The sequence below is a fragment of the Dreissena polymorpha genome, chromosome 3 (genome assembly GCF_020536995.1).
Source record: "Dreissena polymorpha isolate Duluth1 chromosome 3, UMN_Dpol_1.0, whole genome shotgun sequence".
Lineage (NCBI taxonomy): Eukaryota > Metazoa > Mollusca > Bivalvia > Myida > Dreissenidae > Dreissena > Dreissena polymorpha.
Window position 1 is genome coordinate 124,881,878 of NC_068357.1, and position 26,833 is coordinate 124,908,710.

The following is a 26,833-nucleotide window of genomic DNA, read 5'->3' on the forward strand; positions in this document are numbered from 1 at the left end:
TGACCTTGACCTTTGAATGACCTTGACTGTCAAGGTCAAATTAATAAATTTTGCTTAAATTTCCGTAACTTCTTTATTTATGATAACATTTGATTCATACTTTGACAAAACAACTCTTACCTGACAAACCACAATGGACTCCACCCAAACCACCCCCACGCCCCACCCCAGAATCCATCCCCCCTCCCCAATTTTTTTTTTTTTTTCTTATTTTTGAAAGATCATCTATTAAATTACCACACATCCACATTATACCCCCCTCTCCATGATGGCTTACGTTATACTGTCAAGCACTCAAATAGTCGAGCGCGCTGTCCTCTGACAGCTCTTGTTTAGCTCACCTGTACATTACATGCTATACTAGACTTTATCTAATATTAAAAATATTATTATTAAAATTTATCAAACTAGCTACCGCCCAGGGGTCACAATATTTATATAGAGTTAAAAAGTAAATGACTTAAAAATCTCTGAACATTGCCAGGGTTATTGGTTTAATATTTGGTGTGTAATATTGATTACGAGTTCTTTACCAAATTTTTTCAAATCATGCCCTTGGAATGAAGTTGGCACCGCGTAAGGGGTCATATGATTTATATATATATATAAACTAAATAACTTAAAACAGGGCTACCATGAAGGCCTGTAAGCGCTCACGTGTGTTCATAGGCGTTAAGTTAAAGGTCATAAATATGGCCTTTTAATAGAGTGGTATAATGTTTTTTTCCCATTTGACATCGTGACATTAATTTTGGACGCATGTGACTCAGAATCGAACTATGTCTACATTAGGTCAAGATAAGCATTCTTATCAAGATTGAGGTATAAATAGAGTGAGAAAACTCTGTTTATCTGTTATTTGACTTGGTGGTCTCTATATTGTCTTAATGTGGAAGCCGCACAATGGCCAACGCATGACGCCGGATATAGCATGATCATCTTAAGGTGAGCTTAACATGTATGCTCTGAAACCGGATCGGTCATGGGTGTCATATTTAGTGTGTTAAATCTTTAAGCGGTCCTGCCTCTGGGGTCACAACTAGACTGACACCTAGGGGTTTCATTTTTGTCCCCTACCGGTTTCACCGGAGGGGACTTATGGTTTTCGCTCTGTTAGTCTGTCTGTCACACTTTTCTGGATCCTGCGATAACTTAAAAAGTTCATAATATTTTTTCATGAAACTTGAAACATGGATGGATGGCAATATGCACGTCATTTCATTTTGTTCCTACGTCAAAAATTCTGGTTGCTATGGCAACAAATAAAATTTTCTTATATTTTCTTAACACTCATTATTATATTTTTGATTAATTATTATTTTCACTATTTGTATTACTATTTTTGGTAACAACTGTTATTATTAGTAGTACTGATGTCATCATTTAATAAATATAATTATTGAGATTTATGTTCCCAAGTGTATATACTGTGTAAATGACATGATTAATATTTTATGTAAATCTGTCACCATTTCAACATGTTAAAACTATCGCAAGGGAAGGACCCCCGATAATGTTGAAGAACTTCAGGTCTAACCCTTTTTCCATTTTGTATGTATGGACCAATGTATATATTTGTATAATGTCATTATCTGGAAATAAAATATGTTTAAAGTAAAGTAAAGTAAAGTAACAAATAAAAACAATTCTGACAATGGTGGAGCCGGTAGGGGACATTATATTGCTTGGCAATAGTCCTGTTATATATAGATCTTATACATGTATGAAGCGCGTTATTGTCAGAGGAAGGCTTGGCCTATGTGAACAGTCAGAACAAAAGATTAAGTGCTTAGAACTAAAGGCATGGATTTAAACGGAGGGGAAATTTTGAAGTTTGTTATTAGGCGGTCAGAATTGAGCTTCATAAAAGTATGCTATTAGACTTAACTGTGTTTTTAGCTCACCTGAGCACAACGTGCTCATGGTGAACATTTGTCATCGCCTTTTGTCCGTCGTGCGTTGTGCGCCGTCAACATTTGCCTTGTGAACACTCTTGAGGCCACATTTATTGTCCAATCTTCATGAAATGTGGTCAGAAGATTGGTCTTAATGATATCTTGGATGAGTTCAAAAATGGTTACGTTTGCTTGAAAAACATGGCTGCCAAGGAGCAGGGCATTTTTCCTTATATGGCTATATATGGCTATAGTCAAATCTTGTTAACACTCTAGAGGCCACATTTATTGTCCGATCTTCATGAAACTTGGTCAGAAGATTCATCCCAATAATGTCTTGGACGAGTTCAAAAATGATGCCGGTTGGTTGGAAAACATGGCCGCTAGGGGGCGGGGCATTTTTCCTTATATGGCTATAGTAAAACCTTGTTAACATTCTAGAAGCCAGATTTATTTTCCGATCTTCATGAAACTTGGTCAGAAGATTTGTCCCAATGATATTTTGTATAAGTTCGCAAATGGTGTCGGTTGCTTTAAAAACATAGCCACCAGGGGGCGGGGCATTTTTCCTTATATGGCTATATATGGCTATAGTAAAATCTTAAAAACACTCTAGAGGCGAGAACTTTGGTCATAAGATTGGTCTTAATGATATCTTGGATGAGTTCGAAAATGGTTACGTTTGCTTGAAAAACATGGCTGCCAAGGGGTGGGGCATTTTTCCTTATCAACATGTATGGCTATATATTTTGCTAAAGTAAAATATTTTTAACACTCTAGAGGCCACATTTTTTGTCCGATCTTCATGAAACTTGATCAGAAGATTCATCCCAATAATATCTTGAACGAGATCAAAAATGATGCCGGTTGGTTGGAAAACATGGCCGCCAGGGGGCGGGGCATTTTTCCTTATATGGCTAGAGTAAAACCTTGTTAACATTCTAGAGGCCACATTTATTTTCCGATCTTCATGAAACTTGGTCAGAAGATTTGTCCCAATGATATCTTGGATGAGTTCGAAAATGATTCCGGTTGGTTGTAAAACATGGCCACCAAGGGGGCGTGGCATTTTTCCTTATGTAGCTATTGTAAAACCTTCTTAACATTCTAGAGGCCACACTTATTTTCCGATCGTCATGAAACTTGGTCAGAAGATTTGTCCCAATGATATCTTGGACAAAGTATAAAATGGTTCCAGTTGCTTGAAAAACATGGCCACCATGGGGCGGGGCATTTTTCCTTATATGGAGTTATGAATCTTCATGAAACTTTGTCAGAATATTTGTCTAAATGATATCTTGAATGTGTACGAAAATGGTTCTGGTCTGTAGAAAAACGTGGCTGCCATGGTGTTCACTAGTCATGAAAGTTGGTAAGAACATTTTGTTCTAATGACATCTTGGGCTGCACAGAACAGGTCAGTTCCTTTGAATCTCAGGTAAGCGACTTTGGGACTTTCATGCCTCTTGTTTACATGTATAAATGCCTGCACGAAAAAGCAACGTGGAGCTGAAAATTATCTTTCATTTTTCTTATAAAAAAACACAAACCCCGACAGATATGTAGTTGTTTGTTACTTGCATCTTTAAAAAATAGGGTAGGTAGAACAGTCAAACATTTATTTGTGAAAAGTTGATTGTTATACTGTATACATGTACATGGTATTTTCTATTCTAATGAGGATTGTCAATAACAGAAATATTAAAAATCTCTATTCATCATGTCTTTCTTTATACTAATTCGTTATTTTTGCGGACATGATCGAATGTGGCAAACACGATCGAAAGCTCAACATGAAATACAAAAAAAGAGTTAAGAGTCGGCACCGAAAATTAGGGTCTGACGGGTAAGTCGGAACAAAAAACCTTGTTTTGAAGTAATAGCAAATATAGCGAATGTTTAGTTTTCGTAACAGGTCTGTACGATCATATGGTTTTTATTTGCCAAACTTGACTGTTTATGTTAAATAACAAGAATAATTATTCTAATTAAAAAAAATGTTTGATACCTTAATTTTTATATTGCAACAATGCCACTGTTATATATAAAGAATTCATAATTTCATAAGTTACACTAATGTTGTGATCTTTAAAAAAACATTTTAGATAGTATTTTTAGCTCTGACAAAAGGTAAGTGTATGTATGTATGGACAAAAATTACTTCATTTAAAGTTTTTAAAACATGAATAAAAATAGGAAACACGTTTAATATCCTGTAAGGGAGCTATTTCTGACGGAGTCAAAATATTAACAAGAAATATCATTTAAAATATATACGGCTTTAATTGTTGTTGGTGTTGATGAACAATATCTACTTATAGAGATACCAGTTATATGGCATTATTGATCAATGAATTGCGAAATTCAAATGCTTTTTTTTATTTAGACAACTTGACAAATTCATTTTTTCGGATGAAGTCAGTAATTGGTGATACTTAAACACAGATGGCATAACATATACATACCTTTTAAGGTATTTTTGTCGTAAAACACTATAACATGGACAAATACAAATGAAGTTAAACTCATCTTCACTATCTCTACTGCAACATACACAGTATCTTTCGTTGCGAGGAATATTATTGCGGGCATACCTCCCAGTTTGAATTCTCAATGGGTGTACAGAAATTCTTAACTTAACAAAGTGAATACGTAAATTCCTTTATAACAAATCCAAATAAGATTCTTATACTTTTGTAGGTTTAATAACTCTATACATGTCTAATACAGGACTGTTACTTTAAGTACCATACCGTTCTTGTTTAAATGTATCTATAAAGGCCCAGCCTCACTATGATGCCGGTGGAGCCCAGGTGCGTGATCCGGGATCTACCGGGGCTCTACCGTAATGAACCGGGACTCCACCGGGGACGACCGGGATGAACCGGGGACAACCGGGGCTCCACCGGGAAAGTATTAAAATGTTTAATATCTCCGGGATGAACCGGGAAGGACCGGCAACGACCGGAGGTACCGGGAACAACTGGGATGGCACCGGGAACAACCGTGACGGAACCGTAGCTCCACCGGGGCCCATACAGACCCGGCAGAGCTACGGCAACGCCCCTGTTGTCGCCGGTGGTGCCTAGGTGGAGCCCCAATGAATGCCGGCAGAGTCCCTATATATATACGGTACATCGGTAAATCGGCGCTCTGCCGGGACGCCATCGGCATTCATCGGGGCTCCGCCGGGGCATTACCGGCGACGACCGGGGTTAAACCGTGGCGTTGCCGTAGCTCTGCCGGCGTCTGATGCCGGTATAGCCCCGGTGAGTGCCGGCGGAGTTACGGTTTACCGGTGCTCTGCCGGGACGCTGCCGGCTTTTGCCGGCGCTCCATTGGGACTTTACCGGCGACAACCGGGGCTCTGCCGGGGCTTCACCGGGATAAAGCGTAGCTAATCCGGAGTTGGCCGGGACTCTGCCGGGTTGTTGACCGGCTTCATCCGGGGTGGCACCGGGAAATAGTGTGACCGCGTTAAAAAATGTCTACGAATCTTCCCGTTTTCTCCCGGCGTTAGCAAACCGGGATGGACCGGGGCTCTACCGGCAATAGTGAGACTTGGGCTTAAGTCTATTTCTAAACTGGCATATAAAAGAAGTAACGCACACAGAGCTATGATTATTAAAAAAATATCCATAGCCATAATCGTTAACAATTGTTTAATTTGTGAGACCCAATTGATGTGTCCTTTATGACACTCTTCAACAATTTCATTTGACACACAGTATGGAGAATAATAGTTTTACTTAAACTTATTTTAAACCAATATTTTAACATTCTTATAAAACGATTAATGTAAAGTGGGTATCTTCATAAACACAAGCGTTACAACTGTTGAGTCTTACTTGTAGCGTTCGTTTACAGAACTTTAAATGAATACTTTCTATTTCTTTACACTTTGTAAAACCCAATATTTCGGAGGTAAAGTTAAGACTCAAACCAAACAAATGCTTTAAATAGATGACAAAGTATTTTGGGTTTTAGATCATAAATTTTACACTTGTATAGCAAAGTATTCATGGCATTAAGGGCTTTATGTACTAAATGTTCTTGGTTTAATGTGAAAATACCTGTATAATTTATGACAGTATACTTAAGTAACTAAAGTTATTAACTGTTTCGATGTTAGGGCTATCGTAGGCCCTTTGCTCATGCCTCATTTAGGCGTAAACGGCCCCTCTTACGGAAAACCATAATTTTAGTTTTTGAAGTGATTACTTTAAGGCCCCAAGTATTACAATACAAAAGCAGATTATCCAAATGGGCGAGGACTAAGTCAGGATTTTTATCCAATATAGCAAATAGTTAAACCAGACTCTATATTATTTTGTAAAAACATAGATTGGTCCTCTACAAACAGAGAAAAGAACAAAGGGGAAAAGACCTACCTTAAATGTATAATACAGCAAGTCAACCACATCGTAAATTATAATGAAATAACGGTGTCTTGTCTTTTGTCTTGTATCTTTTCAATTGACCTCCTGGAATGCATAACAGTGTATGAGTTAAATATGAGACAAGTTTGTGCTTATAAAAACACCGAGTTGTAAATTATTAATACAGTTAACCACATCGTTTAATGGCCATTTTATATGATATATTTGGACTTCCATACATTTAATCAATATCGGTCAAATGTTGGATATGTATTGCGGAGCCTGCCTGTAATACAGAACACAACAGCTGACGTGAAAAATGGCGACGCAGACGACAAACGAAGAAATCGCTCCGGATCACAAATATCCTGGGTACACGGAGGAAGCACACCCGGAGCTGTTTGACCGCCGGGCCATGCTGCCGCAACCGTCGGAACTGAAACCAGGCCAGCTGCCGGCGTCCCAGATCAAAGAATACTTCGAAAATGTGAGTATCGGAGGTTGTTTGTAAACAAGCGAATACGCCTATTTCATTCGTTTATAGACACGTTCATAACTTCTGTTCTACTATGCTGTTAGAACGAACACGAACAAATGCAATGGCAATGCATGTACGTTTTCATGCAGTTGCAAGTATATAGCTTCCAACTCGTTTAGTGTAATTAAACGCTTAGTATAAATAAATGTTAATCGACAATGATTCAATAAACAGGCGCGTAGGGAGCTCTGGAACATTTTGGCCGAGAGTGGGGTGGTAGCGAGGGTTACGCATTCCCGATTTTAGCACGACTTTTAAGCCTTTTCTACTTAAAACCTGTGAAACTGGTAAGGTACAAACAAATCCGTGTAATTGGTACGAATTGTAATTAATGGTGATTCGTTGAGACAGTCTAATGACCGAGCGACAGTTTCTCGACCGATGATTTATTTTCTAGGGTTACACGGTGGTGGAGAAGTTTTTCACGGAGGCCGAGCTGGAGCCGGTACGTGCCTGCGTCAACGGGGTCGTGGATGATCTCGCACAAAAACTCTACAAGGCGGGAAAAATACCAGGTGCGACTGTTATCTTGGTGACTAGGGTGGTTGCTTTACTAATCACTAATCAGCGTTTCTTTGCCAGTTATAATTTGGAGAATATCGAGCTCATGAAAGTATGCGTATCACGAGTTTCTAAAGTCAACATTTCGTCTGAATAAATAATTAGATCTTTTAAAAAGACATAACTTTATTCTTAAGTAAAATTAATTGTTCCTTATTGAGAATAACATGTTATTTTAACCTCGCTATGGGAAAACCGGACATGATGTTTGTGAGTAAAGTGTCGCCCCAGATACGCCTATGCACTTCCCACAGGCTAAGCAACGACCACATTTTTCGCTCTTATGTTTTTTATCGTTTAAAGGAAGTTGCTTATTAGCGAAAATTTAGTTCAGGCGCAAAATGCCGTCCCTGATTAGCCTTTGCAGACTGCTTACGCTAATGTGGGACGACATTGTACGCACATGCATTAAGCACAGTTTTCCCAGAACGCATGTCTGTGCCTGCTTCAGAGCTGTATGCGGAGTACGGGTTTCTGGAGAGGTTGACCAAAGTCGAGGCGGCCTTCCCAGGCGCATGCATCATTTGCTCAAAACTAGGCGCCGTTCCACAGGTAAAGCGTTGAGACATTTAATACATTTTGTCGTTCTTTCTTCACAGATTCAAATGCAATATAAAGAAAAATGTTGAAAACCTTCGATAGACGTGCTTAATGAACAATATATGAGCCGCGTTCTGAGAAAATGGGGCTAATGCATGTGCGTTAAGTGTCGTCCCAGATTATACTGTGCAGTCCGCACAGGCTAATCAGGGACGACAATTTCCGCTTTTATGGTATTTTTCGTTTAAAGGAAGTCTCTCCTACACGAAAATCCAGTTACGGCGGAAAGTGTCGTCCCTGATTAGCCTGTGCGGACTGCACAGGCTAATCTGGGACGACACTTTACGCACATGAATTATGCCCAGTTTTCTCAGAACGCGACACATATATTCAGAATTGGTCTATGACAATGAAATTAAGACAGATAAGGATGTGTACCGATGATATGCGATCACCTACTATTATTCTGAGCTTATGTTGGACGTCACTCTTCTAAACACTATTTGACAAACAACACAAACAACAATGTCAATATAATACTATGCTGAACATAAGGGTTGTATGTAAAAACCTACAGCTTCCGATAAAAGTTCGCAAGGAAAAGAACAATTAAAAAATATTCATATTAATGTTACATATTTTTCTGCATGTAGTTCTTTGCCCCGCATAAAGACCAGCGGATGGTAACAAGAACGTCGCTTCTGATGATATTTCCGGAATGTCATTATTTCTATATTGTAAAAATAATACACGCTTCACCGCAAGGCGTTGAAAGACCTCTGGGCGAACGAGCGTCTCCTGAACGTGATTGAGCAGCTCATTGGGCCGGATATAGCCGGCAATCCCGCCTGGAATCTGCGTACCAAGGTGCCAAACAACAGCGTCACCACCGTCCCATGGCACCAAGGTAGCGTTTTTGTGCGTTTATTTGTGAGCCTCGTTCTGGAAATACTAAGCCAAATTAATGTTTAAGTGTCGTCCCATATTAGCATGTACAGTCCGCACATGGTTATCAGTGACTAAACCTTCCGCCTAGAGTGGGTTGTCTGTACAAGAGACTTCCGCCTAGACTGGATTGTCTGTACAAGAGACTTCCGCCTAGACTGGATTGTCTGTACAAGAGACTTCCGCCTAGACTGGATTGTCTGTACAAGAGACTTCCGCCTAGACTGGATTGTCTGTACAAGAGACTTCCGTCTAGACTGCATTGTCTGTACAAGAGACCTCCGCCTAGACTGGATTGTCTGTACAAGAGACTTCCGCCTAGACTGGATTGTCTGTACAAGAGACCTCCGCCTAGACTGGATTGTCTGTACAAGAGACCTCCGCCTAGACTGGATTGTCTGTACAAGAGACCTCCGCCTAGACTGGATTTTCTGTACAAGAGACCTCCGCCTAGACTGGATTGTCTGTACAAGAGACCTCCGCCTAGACTGGATTGTCTGTACAAGAGACTTCCGCCTAGACTGGATTGTCTGTACAAGAGACCTCCGCCTAGACTGGATTGTCTGTACAAGAGACCTCCGCCTAGACTGGATTGTCTGTACAAGAGACCTCCGCCTAGACTGGATTGTCTGTACAAGAGACTTCCGCCTAGAGAGACTTCCGCCTAGACTGGATTGTCTGTACAAGAGACTTCCGCCTAGACTGGATTGTCTGTACAAGAGACTTCCGCCTAGACTGGATTGTTTGTACAAGAGACTTCCGCCTAGACTGGATTGTCTGTACAAGAGACTTCCGCCTAGACTGGATTGTCTGTACAAGAGACTTCCGCCTAGACTGGATTGTCTGTACAAGAGACTTCCTTTTAACGAAATATGTCATAAAAGCGGAAAGTGTCATGCCTGATTAGCCTGTGCGGATTGCGCAGGCTCAACTGAGATGACACTTAACGCACATGCATTAAGCCGTGTTTTCCCAGAACGCGGCTCACAGTATTTCTATCATACAACAACGATCAGGGAATCACCAACTATTAACACTTTCTCTGAACAAGCTCAGTCGATATAAGCGCAGGGAGCCGTCAACCGGTGCAATTTTAAACAATGTTCATGTTTTTCACACTGCAATCGTTCGTAGACAACTAAACAATGTTCATGTTTTTCACACTGCAATCGTTCGTAGACAACCGTATCATAATAGTTGTATATTATTTTATGAAACATACTGATAATGTGGTATATTTGTTAAACAGTAGAAAAATTCATTTAGTAGACTGCGGTTGTCATTTCTCAAGTAGTTGTCTGTTTTCGTTTTGGAGATTTTACATATTGGTAGCAACCATCACATGCTACGTTAACGTCTGATGCCACGCTTGTTACAGACGTCTCCTACCTTGACAACGACACGTACCGGATGTTGATACCGACCGTTTGGATTCCTTTTGTGGACTCCACAGCTGAGAACGGCTGTCTCGAGGTAACCAACTTGAAACGTCTACATATGGATCGTGTTCTGAGAAAACTGGGCATAATGCGTGTGCGTAAAGTGTCGTCCCAGATTTCCGCCTAAATTGGACTTTTTCTAAGACTTTATATAAACGAAAAATGTCATACAAGCGGAAAATGTCGTCCCATATTAGCCTGTGCGGACTGCACAGGCTAGTCTGGGACGACATTTTACGCACATGCAGTATGCCCAGTATTCTCAGAACACGACTCATATGGACTCCGTTATGGAAAAACCGGCATTTAAACATGTGCTCTAAGTGTCATCCCAGAATAGTCTGTACAGTTTGTACAGGTGTACAAGGGACTTCACATTTTTAATGGGATTTTTTGTTGAAAGGGAGTCTCTTCTAAAAGAAAATCCAGTCTAGTTGGAAAATATCGTCTCAGATTATGCGAGGACGCTTTACTCGCATGTATTAAGCGTAGTGTTTTCAGAACGAGGCGCATATCTTAGAAAACAGCTCCATTTAAGAAAAATCTTATATTTATTAGGTGATTTTAATCCGACCAATTTAAACTTGAGCCTCATTTGGCTGATTACAGGAGGAGTTATGGGACGTTGAAAACTTTACGTCTACGGATGTGTTTAGCTCACCTAAGCACGCTGTGTCTGGTTAGTTTTTCCATATGTGACGCCGCCGACGTCAGTCATCAATAAAGCCAAACATAAGTGACACGAATTTTCATACAACTACGATATGTTGACCTTTATGTTGTATTCAAGGTAGCGGAAATGTAGCGGACAAGGTATTAGGTGATGCTGATCTCTATGTTTCTATTCAAGGTTATGGACAAGGGCCACCGGACGGGTAAGGTCGCCACCCACCAGTGTTGCTATGGGGACACGTTTTACACCATCCTGGAGGAGGCGGAGATGGAGCGGACGCTGGGTGCGAGTCACATTGACACCTTTTTTTCAGCCTTTGTGGCAAAATAATGTGCGCAAAGTGTCGTCCCAGATTAGCCAATGCAGTCCGCACAGGTTGATCAGGGACGAGACTTACCGCTTTTATGGTATTTTTTGTTAAAAGGATGCATCTTCTTAGTGAAAGTTTAGGCGTAAAGTGTCGTCCTGATTAGCCTGCGTGGACTGCACAGGCTAATATGTGCCAACACTCTACGCACATCCATCCATTAAGCCCAGTTTTTCAAGAGCGCGGCTCAAATTATTTATTCTGTCATTCTATCCCTTAATCTAATTCAAGAAAGAAATGTGTAAGTTACTGACTTAAACTTTGTCATAAAAAAGCGCATATTTAGGAAATGAGTAAGTATATTATGTGCGTGTCGTGATATGCCTGAAATACTGTGAAAAACGACAAAAAATCCGAAATAAAAAAAAAACGTCATTGTAGGCGTGAATATGGATCGCGACCGGCGTACACTTCCGGTGAAGAGCGGCGGCTTTATCCTCTTCAATAACGTCATTCCTCACCGGAGCCTGCCGAACATGTCCAAGGACATCCGATGGAGCCTCGACCTCCGTTGGCAGCGGGCGTCCGACCCCGCGGGTCTCTGGGGGCTCAAAAACGGCGTCGTGATGCGCAAGGGATCGGACCCGCACTTCAAGGTAGACTGGACGGAGTTCGACTCGGTGAATAGGCACATTGTTCAGACGGAGTATGTGAAGGGCGACAAGATGGTGAGTGACTGTGTTATGGCGTGTTATTTGTACTTTTAAAGAAAACACATTCTTCTTAAGATCAGAATGATTTCAGAAGGCCCAATATAAATGCGATGTTCATAATCGTAATGTTTGAACTTCATATTTGTGTCTGCAACATATTGTTAATATGTTTTTCGAGAAAAAGTGCGAACAGTTTAACTACACGTGGTGGTAATGTTTTTCGCTTCAAATATTGTTGATATTTTTGCGGACGATGGTGTTCCTATTTTCGCGCCAAATTGTGTTAATATATTTACGGCACGTGTTTTTCAGGACCTGACGGAAGAAGAATTCGACACGACTATCCAGGGACCGTGGATGAAAAAATGGGCCATCGTACATATGAACAGACACGTGGACCGCTTCCTTAAACAGGAGCAGGACAAGATGGCCGCCGAGCAGAGCAACACCGCGTGACCGCCACGTGACAGCGAACAGCGCGTGACACATGTAGCTTGCACTATAATGATACCGAAGCAAAGTAATATGCTTTAAATGATTATTATAGCGAGTCTAGTCTGACTTTGTTAGTGTCGGTATTCATTCTTCTCTTTAAAGAAGCTTGTACATCACAATAATAATTTGTGAAATCGAAAACACGTATTTCAATTTCAACAGGATAAAAATAATTTGTCAACGAATTATTAACTATTATTTTTGCTTTTGAAACACTCTTAATTTCATTTGTCCACATTGAAGTGCCGAAGTCTTCATATTGTTTGCAAAATGAAGGATTTTTTCTGATATAATTTCAATTCAGACGTGATATTTCTGCTTTATGAACAGGGTTGCAACCTCTGTACATACCGGATTGAATAAACGTCTGATTGGATGTGTGTTAAAATACAATTATATACCATGTTTCGAAGGGCCAATTGTTCAAAATACACCGTGTTTTATCAGTATGTATGCTCTTTATGTTTTTACAACTTGTACAAAATAAAGAAATACTCGGTACTAGAACTCCATATGAAAAAAAGTTCAGGTATACGTTTTCATTATCACGTTAATTGTTGTTGTTTTGTTATATGTATTCTGATTAAAGGGTTTATGCATTAAAAACTACAACTATGTTTCTATGTCTATGTATACGGATTAACTTATCATGTTTATGTCCATGTCAATGTAATCGAATTAACTTATCATGTTTAATAAATTTTTTGCTCTTCCCATACTGACAAATTTGTGTGGAAATGTGCAATACATACGTTGTTTTGATTTTTTTTGTACTTGAAATACTGATTGGTTGCATATGATGTTTAATTCGACATACCTCGCAGTATTCGTTCACGTTTTGAAATACAAATATTGCAGTGAAATTGGTGCGTATTGTAAAGCAGTGTTCATTTGTATTTTCGTCATGCGGTATCTTAGTTTTTAATATTAAATACACAAAAAACGAGTGCGTTTTGTACATTTAATGTTAATAACGGTCAAAACGCACAATTATTTGTACTATGTCCAAAAGACTTTGTTATTATCTGTTGGACCTCAATACTATCGGCGTAATGTGCAAGAAAATTTCTCTTAGGACAAGAATTAAATTTATCAACTTATATACTTATCAATCTACGATAATTGAAAGGTTTGTTTTGTTTTATATATATGATTGTAATAATTATCATCAACTTGACTGTTGATGCTTCATACATTTTACCGTTTGAACGGATTTCTTTTTATGTGATGCGTCATGTCACCTTATGATCGCTTCTGTCGTTACGTGTTTTATATCCGTAATATAAAATGTGTATAGTTTGTCAACCAGTTCCGTATAATCAGCAGATCCAATTAATTTGTATTTAATTTTCCATAATGCCCTAATAAAAACAAAATGATAAGTGTCTAAGGTATACATAAGGTAAAGGAATAAATGAACAAAGTTTTAGCAAGAAAGCTTTTGAATTATGCTTTCAGGGGGGATAAATGCGGCAAAAAGTTTACCGGAACTGATTGAATGAGTTATGCTTTGAAATGTGCATATGGGTATAGAAGGCTTTATTATTTTCAAATAAACTTTTTTTCTGATTAAAAACAAATGCCATGACAATCTTTTGAAATACTAATTCTGTAAGTTGAATTATTTTTCATAATTTTCCGAAGGGTGAACTTTAATTGGCTATTTTTGACATACTGCAATCGAAGTTTCTTAGACAACGACGTATCATAATAGTAGATATTATTCATGAAACCAACTGATAATAATGTATATTTGTAAAAACAAATTATTAAGAAGAATGAAGTTGTCATTTTCCAAGTAGTTGTCTGTTTTCGTTTTAAATTTTTGAGATTTTATATATACTGGTAGTAACTATCATATGCTACGTTAACGTCTGATGCCACGCTTGTTACAGACGTCTACTACCTTGACAACGACACGTACCGACCGTCTGGATTCCGTGTGTGGACTCCAAAGCTGAGAACGGCTGTCTCGAGGTAACCAACTTGAAACGTCTACATATGGACCGCGTTCTGAGAAAACTGGGCATAATGCGTGTGCGTAAAGTGTCGTCCCAGATTAGCCTGTGTAGTCCCCACAGACTAATCAGGGACGACACTTTCCGCTTTTATGACATTTTTCGTTTGAATGAAATCTCTTCTCAGCAAAATCAAAAAAATTAGGCGGAAAGTGTCGTCCCTGATTAGCCTGTGTAGACTGCACATGCTAATCTGGGACGACACTTTACGCACATGCATTATGCCCCGTTTTCTCAGAACACGACTCATATGGACCGCGTTTTGGGAAAACCGGGCTTTAAACATGCGCTCTAAGTGTCATCCCAAATAGTCTTTATCCCACTTTTACAGCGAATTCGGTTGATTAAAGCCCAGTTGATTAAATATCTGGTATAATCAAAAGCACGTGCTACATTGTAAACAAATGTAGTTCCTTGCATATAACAACGAAATGTTATATTGATGTTATACAACTTTTAGATTTGCAATTCAAAATGAATAAAATTGTAAATAATTAAGCACGACTCTTTGTCACAGAACGATATTCTGATTAAAAAAAAGGTTATTTTTGGAAAGCGGACCAATACACTGACCTTGGTTACACTACAGTCATTATCAAAGTACAATACACACTCATGAAAACGCGACATTATCCGGTTAAACGAATTTTGTTAAAATAAAAAGGTTTACTGAATAAAAAGTGGGATAAATAGAATAATAGATAAATATTGATTATATACCAGGTTTATCATACTCGGCACGAAAACGAAAAGCACTCGCCAAGGCTCGTGCTTTGTTTTCTAAGCCGAGCATGATAAACCTGATCTATAATCAACACTAACCTATTGTTCTATATGTACAGTTTTCACAGGTGTGTCAGGGACTTAACATTTTGTTTTGATGGGATTTTTCGTTTAAAGGAAGTCTCTCCTAAAAGAAAATCTAGTCTAGGTGGAGAATGTTGTCTCAGAGTATGCGATGACACTTTACTCGCATGCATTAAGCCCAGTTTTCCCAGAACGAGGCGCGCATCGTAGGAAACAGCTGCATGTTAGACACTTATGGTATTTATTGGAGAATTTTAATCCGACCAATGTAAACTTGGGCTTCATTTGGCTGATTACAGGAGGAGTTACAGGGCGTTGAAAACTTTACGTCTACGGATGTGTTTAGCTCACCTTAGCACGCTGTGTCTGGTTATTTTTGACGTATTTGACGCCGCCGACGTCAGTCATCAATAAAGCCAAACATTAGTGACACTTATTTTCATACAAATGAGACATGTTGACCTCTATTTTGTATTCAAGGGAGCGGAAAGGTAGCGGTAAAGGGCTTTGGCCAAGCTGACCTTTATGTTTCAATTTAAGGTTATGGACAAGGGCCACCGGACGGTTAAGGTCGCCACCCACCAGTGTTGCTATGGAGACACGTTTTACACCATCCTGAAGGAGGCGGAGATGGAGAGGACGCTGGGTGCGGATCACATTGACATACGTTTTTTTCAGCCTTTGTGGTAAAATAATGTGCGCAAAGTGTCGTCCCAGATTAGCCAATGCAGTCCGCACAAGCAAATCAGGTACGAGACTTACCGCTTTTATGGAATTTTTGGTTAAAAGTATGCATCTTCTTAGCGGAAATCAAGTTAAGGCGTAAAGTGTCGTCCTGATTAGCCTGCGTGGACTGTACAGGCTAATCTGGGACAACACTCTACGCACATCCATCCATTAAGCCCAGTTTTCCAAGAGCGCGGCTCAAATTATTTATTCTGTCATTCTATCCCTTACTCTGATTCAAGAAAGAAATTCGTAAGTTACTGACTTTAACTTTGTCATGGAAAACAAAGCGCATATTTAGGAAAAGCGTAAGTTTATTATGTGCGTGTCGTGATATGACTGATATACTGTGGAAAACGACGAAAAATCCAAAATAAAAAACACACACGTCATTGTAGGCGTGAATATGGAGCGCGACCGCCGCACACTTCCGGTTAAGAGCGGCGGCTTTATCCTCTTCAATAACGTCATCCTCACCGGAGCCTGCCGAACATGTCCAAGGCACATCCGATGGAGCCTCGACCTCCGGTGGCAGCGGGCGTCCGATCCGGCGGGTCTCTGGGAGCTCAAAAACGGCGTCGTGATGCGCAAGGGATCGGACCCGCACTTCAAGGTGGACTGGACGGAGTTCGACTCGGTGAATAGGCCCCTTTATGCAGACGGAGTATGTGAAGGGCGACAAGGCGGTGAGTGGCTGTGTTGTGACGTGTTATTTGTGCCTTTAAGAAAATAAATACTTCTTAAAGGGACTGTCAACCACGAATGACGAAAAAAGAAAAGTTCTAAAATACCGTATTTTTTTACAATTGTTAGTTTATATTGATTAAAATATCACGACTGGTATATAACTTTACTAGAAAAAGTTATATTTTCAGTATATTCTTTAATAAAATTTCGCAATGTGAAATCGAAAGTACATCGCGAAAATATGTGACATAACGATATACACACTATAAATAACGCAAGTAGATTGATCATTTTATATTTAAAATATATATAATTCACTACGCGTGTACAATTTGCATTCCTGGGGTTACCACGTGTCGATGATGATCAATCTACTGGCGTTATTTATAGTTAACTGGTAGTTACCTGGTAGACATACCCAGTAAAATTTATTACCAACTATACTGAAAATATGAAAACTTAACAACTTTTTTCAAGTAATGTAATATATATCCAGTCGTGATATTTTAATCAATATAAACTAATAATTGTAAAAAAAATACGGTATTTTACAACTTTTCTTTTCTTCGTCGTCGTGGTTGACAGTCCCTTTAAGATCAGAATGATTTTAGAAGGCCCAATATAAATGCGATGTTCATAATCGTAATGTTTGAACTTCATATTTGTTTATGCAACATATTGTTAATATGTTTTTCGACAAAAGGTGCGAACAGTTTAACTACACGTGGTGTTAACCCATTAATGCCTAATGGACTCTCCCATCCTTCTAAATTGGATCAATTTATTTCCCAAAATTAGGGATGTCTAGTATATTTATTTCTATATTTAGAATATTTCTTACAGAAATTCCTTTAAGCAAACAGCGCAGACCCTGATGAGACGCCGCATCATGCTTAAAATATTGTTGATATTTTTGCGGAAGATGGTGTTCCTATTTTCGCGCCAAATTGTGTTAATATTTTTTGCTGCACGTGTTTTTCAGGACCTGACGGAAGAGGAATTCGACACGACGATCCAAGGACCGTGGATGAAAAAATGGGCCATCGTACACATGAACAGACACGTTCCATAAACAGGAGCAGGAGAAGATGGTCGCCGAGCAGAGCAACACCGCGTGACCGCCACGTGGCAGCGCATAGCGCGTGAAACATGTAGCGTTCAATATAATGATACCGAAGCAACGCAATACGAATTAAATGATTATAGCGAGTCTAGCCTGACTTTCATAGTGTCGGTATTCATATTGCTCTTGAAAGAAAAATTAATCCAGCGTGTACATCAAACAAATAATTTGATTTGTTAAATCTCACACGTGTTCAGTTTTAAAAGGATAACAATGAATTGTCTACGAAATATTTACTGCGTACGCTGTGTGTTAAAATACATATATACATTGTTTCGAGGGGCCAAATATTCAATACACCGTGTGTTATCAGTATTTATACACTTTATGTTTTTACACATTATACACAAAAAGAAATACTCGGTTGTCGAACTTGATATGAAAAATGTTGGGGATGCGTTTTCATTATCACGTTAATTTTTTGTGTTTTGTTATATGTATTCGGATTTAAGGGTTTATGCAATAAAAAACTACTAACTATATTTCTATGTCTATGTAATCGGATAAACTTCTCATGTTTTATAAATGTGCTCTACCTATACTGTCAACTTGTGTGGAAATGTGCAATACATACGTTGTTTGGAATGATTTTTGTTACTTTAAATACTGTTTGGTTGTATGGGCATGTTTAATTCGACATACCTCACAGTATTCGTTCACTGTTTTGAGAAATATTGCATTGTGATTGATGCATATTATAAAGTATTGTTCATTTGTATTGTCGTCATGCGGTATTTATGTTATTATTATTAAAGACACTCAGAACGCGTGTGTTTTATACATTTTATGTTGACAACGGTCAAATCGCACCATGATTTCAACTATCTCCAAAAGACTTTGTTATTATCATTTGGACCTCAATACTATCTGCGTAATGTGCTGGAAAATTTCTCCCAGGACAGGAATTAAATTTATCAACTTATATACTTATCAATCTACGATAATCAAAAGGTTTGTTCTATGTTATAAATATGATTGTAGTTATGATAATCAACATGATTGCTCGATACTTTATACATTTTACAGTTTTAATGGATTTCCTTTTATGTTATGTGTCATGCCAACCAATGATGGCTTCTGCCGTTACGTGTTTTATATCTATAATATAAAACGTGTATACATTTTTTAGATATACCCCAAAGAAAGCCAACCCTCTAATTATGACAGTCTGTAAACCCATGGATTTGTCCAGAGGATATATCTTGTTTTGCCAACAATGCATGGGTTAGGAGTAATATATATTGTATAAAGTTTATGAAATTAGCATTATGTGAAAAAGGACTCACCATTGCATACTCACTAGAGTTAAACTCTTTTTCGCATTGTATCAATTCTGTAGATGCCGAAACGTTACATAAATACTAGTTATGAGAACTAATACTAAAATGATATTCCACTATTCGTTCTAAAAAATCGAATTCATTCGAACATTCGATTTTGTAACCTTTGATGCATATGTCTGAACTTACGAACGTCATGAACAAGGTTCTGTTCCTGATTGCCACAACTATCAATATAACTCGTATCTTATTCGCTTTTTTGAAGACCGGTGATAATGTAATCATTTTTGAAAACGATAATTGATGATTGTGTTCGCCATTTGTCATTTAATACATGCTATTTTCATACGGTGTAAGATATTTCCTGTAAGCATGTAACCGTAATCGTCATTCATTTCAATACTAAACTAAATTGCATGTTGCCTTCGTCTTATCACATTAGCTTGTCAAAGCACATGGTGGCATGATAAATTGCTTTAACTGAATAGTTGTTAGAATGTTAGAATCTTTATTAAAGATGTCATAACAGCTTACAAATCAATAGACGCCATTGTCAAAAATAGCGAATGATACTATATCCAAAAGGAATCTATACCCGTACTCTATTTTGAATGCATTTATAGCAGAACCCCGTGGTCAAGTGTAGCAGACTTGGTTCACAGCGCAGGGGTCGCACGTTCAGTTCCCGCCGCTATCTAGCATACAAATCTGTCGCCTGCGACACACAATCTCCATCACCAATCTAGCAAATATAAATGGGGCGATTGCAATATGAGAGAGAATCCAGCTGCATTCAATAAAAATTCGCGCAATTTATTGCAGTACTATTTGTACATACTGAAAATAGAAAGCGCATATGTGACACATTGCAAGCAAACGGATTTATAATTACATAAATATACCAGAATGATATTACAAACATTTATCTTCTGTTTAGCTTGATTCCTGTTATTTTGCTGACATATATTTTAGCTAAATGAGTCGGGTTCTGTGGAAAGGGGGTTAAATGCATGTGCGTAAAGTGTTGTCCCAGATTAGCCTGTTCAGTCCGCACAGGCTAATCAGGGGCGACACGTTCCGCTTGTATGAGATTTTCTATTTAAAAAAAGTATCTTAGCAAAAATTCAGTTTAGGCGGAAAGTGTCGTCTCTGATTAGCCTGCGCAGACTACAGAGGCTAATCTGGGACGATATTGTACGCTCATGCATTAAACCCCCTTTTCACAGAGAACGGCTTATATGTGTTTGTAATTATATGCCGTCTTCATACTACTTAATGTGACATGTATTAAAAACGTTGGCACGATAAGCAAATAACTTAATTGAAATTATTGTTATCTTTTAATTGAAAGCCGTTTGATTTGAAAGTGTGGTCGCGTTTTACAGATTATGACCAAATGACTCCCATATAAACACACGTAGTAATTAAACGGTTAATTTGACCCTAGAGAGCATCAAACGTCAGGCCATAATTATTAACAAAGCTATCGCTTCGATGAATTTAAGATTACTCTTACCCTAGTGAACACCAAAAGCTTCTCCATAATTATTAAAAAGCTCTTACGTTTGATCACAAACAGAGCTGATTGCAAATGAATTAGGTATATTCACGTTTGATGTCTTTGATTCATTTATTTTTTCCGCTATCTCAGCGATAGAATATCCCTTTTATTGTCATACGTCTAATAATTGCTGATGTCCTTAGTGATAATCGGAAGCACATGTAAAGCGCCTTTGAACGCACATCTCGAGTATGAAAAGGGCGCTATATCAATGTGGTATAAAAAATAATTATTAGACCTGCTAAACTTATATTGTTCGATTGTGTTTACATGTATACTTAACTGTTTGCAACAAATCTTTTACTCAAACCGGTATACAGCCTGCTCGTCATCCATTCAAGACCGGTGCATAATTAACATGTCGTCTCAAATTTCTTGCATGTTAGACTGGTCCAAACAATATGTTTATCCATATTTCGTTATAATCTAATTTATCTTATATTTTACATGGGGCCGTTTGGTTTTAAAATTTACATGAAAAACAAAAGCACGCCAAAACCAATTATTACATTGTAAGTGCACTTTATACAATATACACATTACATGTTTTGATAACGATGTTTGCCATTATTCTAAATTGAAAGCGATTACATACTGATTTAAATGCTGCATGACATGTTATTTCACATACAATATGGGGAATTGTAAATCGAAGCGTAACGGACAAGAATGACTGTGTTTAATATCTGACAAATTATCGATACATGTCTTGATGTTTCTAGCAAGTTCTAACTCCCTTCTTTGGCTTCTGTGCAAATATGTGTTATTTTATTTCATATTGTTTCACACAGAAACACATGTAAACAGCGTTTCGACCTTTTCATTATATATTACAATATTTCATGTCCTGTAATGTTTCGCCATTCCGACATGGTTACACGTGGGTTAGTTTAACTCAGTGTATGCAAATATGCACATGTCATGTCGTGTTTTTGTACCAAAGCTTTAGCGATAGCTTTATTTTTGCTGGTATTTCAGACATGACTCGGGGGCTCTCCCGTTCCGGAACTGCATTCCCTTCCCCCTCCCTTCCCCCCGCCGAATTCTACTCTGGGGAGACGGGCTGCGACATGAGCGGCTTCTATCCGCCCTGAAGACACTCCCGGAAGGCGGACATGTCCATCTACTGTACAACGGAAACATGGTTGAAATCAAAATCAGGCCCGTTTGACGACAAAAAGAGCAGAGCTAGATAGCAGTTTTTTGTCGAGACTGCACGTTGATTATATTAACTTTAGTGTATTTATTGTTGCATTGTTGTAAATGAGAGCTGTGTTTTGTATACTGACAACAATTGGCAAAACCCGTTAAATTATCGAATTAAAATTTACCACATAACGTTCCATGGATTCTCACTTTGGCATAATCGTTAGGTGGATTAATGAACATAAGTACTGTAATAGCTCTAAAAAAAATAATATTATTATGATATTTGTTGTTTTCACAAATTTACATAACAAAATAATCGACTCACAATTTGTCTGAAAATTTAGAGACACTATAGCACTATACATATTTCAGTCTTTGCTCAGATCCTGTGTATGATGTCACCTACCTCAATGTATTGATCAATCATAAGTAGCGCTGGTAAAAATGTAAAAACCAGACCGTTTTTATTTTGAAAGATATGAATGCAATTAATTTGAAAACAATTCTCAGTCTTTTCACTGGTAGGCTAATTTAAACGAGTAAAATCGACTGGTCACTAGCGCACTAACAGTCACTTATGGTTTATGGTGTACTTAATAAACTACAAGTATGGTTTATAAGTTTATTATACATCCATAATAAATATATAATCAGGCAACTTGGTAGTGCGCGTGCATGTGATGAGCGCTAGCAATATACTGAGTAGACTGAGGCATGTGTGAATATACTAACAGAGTGGCACTTGGTATGACTCATGTATTCAATTAAATTCTGTTACAGCCGACTAGGGGCCTGGGGCGTGAGCCCCAAAAGTTTCACTGCCTATGGGCCTCCACGGTGCTAATACGGCACTGAGAAGAGGACATGTATTTTCACTCAATGAGCTTCTTTATATGTACTTTTCAATTTACATCAATACGCCTATTAGGTATTCCTGCTTCCCGCGATATTTGGTTTCAAGATACGTGGGAATAAATAAGTTATTGAAGGAAACCCTTTTAGAAATCGGTCGTTTCTTGTATGACCTTCGCGATATCATATGTTCAAGTAGCATAGTTCCTTATTATATACAGTATTTGTTTATGCGTACAGTAAAATATGATAAAATAATGCAAATCAGTATCCTTTTATGCTGATGCTGTTTTATTTAGATTTAATAAAAATTTTGCCCCAAAGTATTGGTTCAATCTAGCTTTTTCTAACTGACTTTTTAAGCACAGTTAAAAGGCTTTACACATACATGTAATTACTTTTTTATAAAGTCTAATATGAATCAAAATGTGATAACATTTTGTACTATTTAAGTTATTGAAATATTGTTTTTGAGATAGTATGTATGTCTATTCATACCCTTTTTTTCGTCCAGGTCTGATCCTGTAATTTAAGAAAGTAGTATTTCTTTATATCAACAGATTAATCACATTCTCAATATCTCATAAAGCAAACAAGATAAGTATTGATGCAAAGTATCAAAGGACGTTGGGAATTTCAGTGTAAAAGGCACTCAATGAAGTTACATGGAACGATTTTTTTTCTACTGTAAACATTAATATATTGGCCGATTATTTTAAACAAAATAGAAAAAGATACTGGTATAACCATTATCTATGATTTTGTGTTATAACCCCCAAATAACCATTATCTATGATTTTGTGTTATAACTCCAAAATAACCATCATCTATGATTTTGTGTTGTAACCCCCAAATATTTCATAGTTCATTTTATTTACATTGGTTTCCTTTTTTTACTGGCATCCGTGTGCAGTTTTCATTAATGGAACAGAACTGTGTAGGTTTTAAAAAATCTGCTTCATCTTGTAAGCGTAATTTCATATTTTTCTCAACTTCAAAGGGAGATGATTCTGAACGTATTCTTACGTTGCTCATTTACGATAGGGGTTGAGTACTCATTGATATGAAAACACTGTACAAGTTTTAATGTGTTAACGAATCCACCACCCTCTCACACATGTATATCATGGGCATAATAAAAACAAAAAATTGTTACAATAAAACAGCATATTTATTTAAACTAAAATGTCTATATCAAAACAAAAAGTTAACATAGAACACAAATAAAATAATTTGATTCTACTGGGGCTCGAACCTTGGGCCTCTCACATGTGAAGCGAGCGTGTAACCACTACACTACGGAACCGCTTGAAAAATTACTTTCTAACTAAGATAAGATCTTCTAACTAAGATATTATTAAGCTATTAATAGTCGGTTTAACTGTTGACCCGGAAGTTTAAACGCTGGATAGTGAGCGGGGTTAAAGATCCATACCAAAGGGTCCATACCACTGGCAAGATACGGATCAGGCCTGCGGCCTTCTATATGTGGTTCTTAAAAAAACAACCTAGGAGCACTTGATAGTAATGAGACTGGGGTGCTGTGATGGTGCTCCTCATTGATAAGCGGCTGCTTCCTTTATCAAGACTCATTATTACAATTAATAATACGTGTCGCGCTCTCTAGCGCCTTTATTAGTAACTAGGTGGTTGCTAGGATAGAACAAAGAAGTTTTGTTTTTATACAAAACCAGAAAGTTTCACCGGTTCCCGTATTTGCCCAGTCCCTGTGATCTTTTTTTATTGCCCAGTCCCTGTGATCAGTTATTCATTAAACGAATTAGCTTTGCATTATTGGCAATAAATGTTGTAGTAAATGTAATAGGCACAAATGCAGTTCTTATTTACACTAATTTACACAAAAAATCACCACTATGCAAGATATTCTGACAACAAAAATATATACATAAGCGAAAAAAAAACGTATTACATACTAGTCGCCGCACTTTAGTGCGACGCCAATGATAGGTAACACATTATAGTAGTTTTTTTTACAAAGATTTCCAAAAATGCCTCTGCGATAAAAATCTGGTCACGCCCTGCGAGTCTTAAATAATATAACCTTTCACAGTACAAAAACTGAAAGAATCTTTTAATTGAAAAAGAAACAAGGTCCAAAAATGTAATATTGTGTGTGCTATAGTGTATTGTTGTCATTTAAAACATTTGTTTAAATCCTTACCCTAGGGTAAAAACTGGCTATGCCAGATTCCGGAGCATTAATAGCATACACGGGAGAAGTTTGTTGTAACAAAATGTTTCCTGCTATATATGGTGAGGATCATCTGTTTTATATTTTGGGTTAAAACCAGTATCATCAAAGCAACATTTACCATAAATCAATTCACTGAATTATATAGGAATGTATAATTTTGATAGCGAATCAACGATAACGAATGCCGTTTATGCTTGCTACATATCTTTTTAAATGGTTTCATGTCCGCGTTATTACGGAGGTAAGATATGGCGACACTTTCATGAGAGGTTATCAATCGTTAAGATTTAAGACTTTAAGATTTCCCTAATGGTTTACAGCGTACGTAGTCCTTTCATATTTTAAAAATCACCAATTCATTATTATAATTTAATCATTGCTCAGTTAGCTATAAATATGTTGACATATCAAAACTGATTTAGTTTGTTCGGGTGAAGGTTTATTCATTAGGTTCAAACATTTTGATGAAATGAATACCTCAGGCAACGCCACGGAAGATATCAGCTTCGCAACCCAGATGCAAACAATGAGAAAAGTGTTTATTTACCTCGCAATGCCGATGGTAGCTTCGTCGATTTTCGGCAATGTGCTTATAATACTAGTGGTTGCGAGGGACAAAGTAACTACAACTAGTATTCTGTTCGGAATACTTGCTGGAGAAGATTTGCTGGCGACATGTGTGACTCCGCTGATGAATATTCTTTCTTTCTTTAGTTCCACGGTGACAAATTATATAGAATCAGTGGTTATCCTCCAATATAATAGTTTCGTATATGATACGGCTAAGGCAATGTCGACGTGGACGCTGGTTGTCATAACTACAGAGAGATTTTTGAGTATAACGATGCCGTTTAACGTCAAACAGATGATGACGGTAAAACGGGTTATACTTGCGGAATTTGCGACATCTTTCGCTGTTGTGGTAGTAAATTACCTTCGAAATTTCATCGCAAATACACTCGAAACAATTCAAAATAGGGTGTACAGAGTGTCAACAAGTCATACATGGTTTTTATTTGATTATATTTCTGACTGGGTATGTTTTACAGGTATTCCTTTTCTGGTAATTATTACAGCGAGTTTAGTCATATGGATTAAGCTTCGCACATCGGTTGGACAGAGCCAGGCAAAATCCACCAGGTTCCGTTCAGTAACGACAAATCTTTTAATGGCTAATGTTGTATTTCTTTTAACAAATACTCCGCATAGATTAGTCAATTTGTCATTATTATATTTTTCTACAGAAGATTACGTTAAATATTTTGCGACAAACGTCCAATGGTGGGCCATCGTATACGCAGCCATGTACTTTTTGTATCTTAGTCACGCTGTTAACTTTTACGTGTATATTTTGAGCGGTCAGAAATTCCGAGAGGAGGTAAAAAAGTTATTCTCGAGCTTGAAAATGAGTAAAATAAAAACTAATTTTAATTGCTGATGTTGTATTCGTTTCCTGTTTTGTAAAAGACGTAACAATATGAGCATTGTACTGAAAAAACTGGGCTGAAAGCATGTGCGTAAAGTGTCATACCAGATTAGCCTAAGCAGTCCGCACAGGCATATCAGGGACGACACTTTCCGCTTAAACATGATTTTCGGCAAGGAGGGACTTCCTTTAAACTTAAAATACCATAAAAGCGGAAAGTGTCGTCCCTGATAAGCCTGTGCGGACTGCACAGGCTAATCAGGGACGACACTTTACGCACATGCATTTTGCCCAATTTTCACAGAACAAGACACACATGTTTGTTGCAGGTTGAGTTGCTAACAGTAGGTTGGATAGATTAACCCATTTATGCTTAGTGGACTCTTTCATCCTTCTAAATTGGATCAATTTATTTCCAAAATTAGGGATGTCTAGTATATTTATTTCTATATTTAGAATATTTCTTACAGAAATTCCTTTAAGCAAACAGCGCAGACCCTGATG

General features: G+C 37.9%; 1 protein-coding gene and 1 long non-coding RNA gene across 5 annotated transcripts; one reads left to right on the forward strand and one right to left on the reverse strand.

Moving 5' to 3' along the window:
• Positions 1-881: 881 nt before the first annotated feature.
• On the forward strand, positions 882-18,613 carry LOC127871318 (uncharacterized). 4 transcript variants are annotated; one of them, XM_052414118.1, is made up of 10 exons: positions 892-945; positions 6,572-6,761; positions 7,210-7,327; positions 7,825-7,925; positions 8,679-8,820; positions 10,237-10,331; positions 11,148-11,253; positions 11,719-11,843; positions 16,560-16,722; positions 17,706-18,613. In XM_052414118.1, exons 2-10 carry the CDS (start codon positions 6,594-6,596, stop codon positions 17,867-17,869), a joined length of 1,182 nt encoding a protein of 393 aa, XP_052270078.1. In that variant the 5' UTR covers positions 892-945; positions 6,572-6,593; the 3' UTR covers positions 17,870-18,613. The 4 variants fall into 4 exon arrangements, with proteins under 4 accessions (XP_052270080.1, XP_052270079.1, XP_052270078.1 ...); XM_052414121.1 differs by lacking the exon at positions 16,560-16,722 and adding an exon at positions 12,303-12,391 and having other exon boundaries at positions 924-945; positions 11,719-12,005; positions 17,787-18,613; XM_052414120.1 differs by lacking the exons at positions 11,148-11,253; positions 11,719-11,843 and adding an exon at positions 15,851-15,956 and having other exon boundaries at positions 882-945; positions 16,435-16,722.
• On the reverse strand, positions 11,708-25,696 carry LOC127871319 (uncharacterized). The gene is made up of 3 exons (XR_008045285.1): positions 25,451-25,696; positions 16,560-16,755; positions 11,708-11,843 (listed from the first exon to the last, which is right to left on the reverse strand). It is a non-coding gene; the product is annotated as an uncharacterized LOC127871319 (long non-coding RNA).
• Between the last annotated feature and the right edge of the window lie 1,137 nt (positions 25,697-26,833).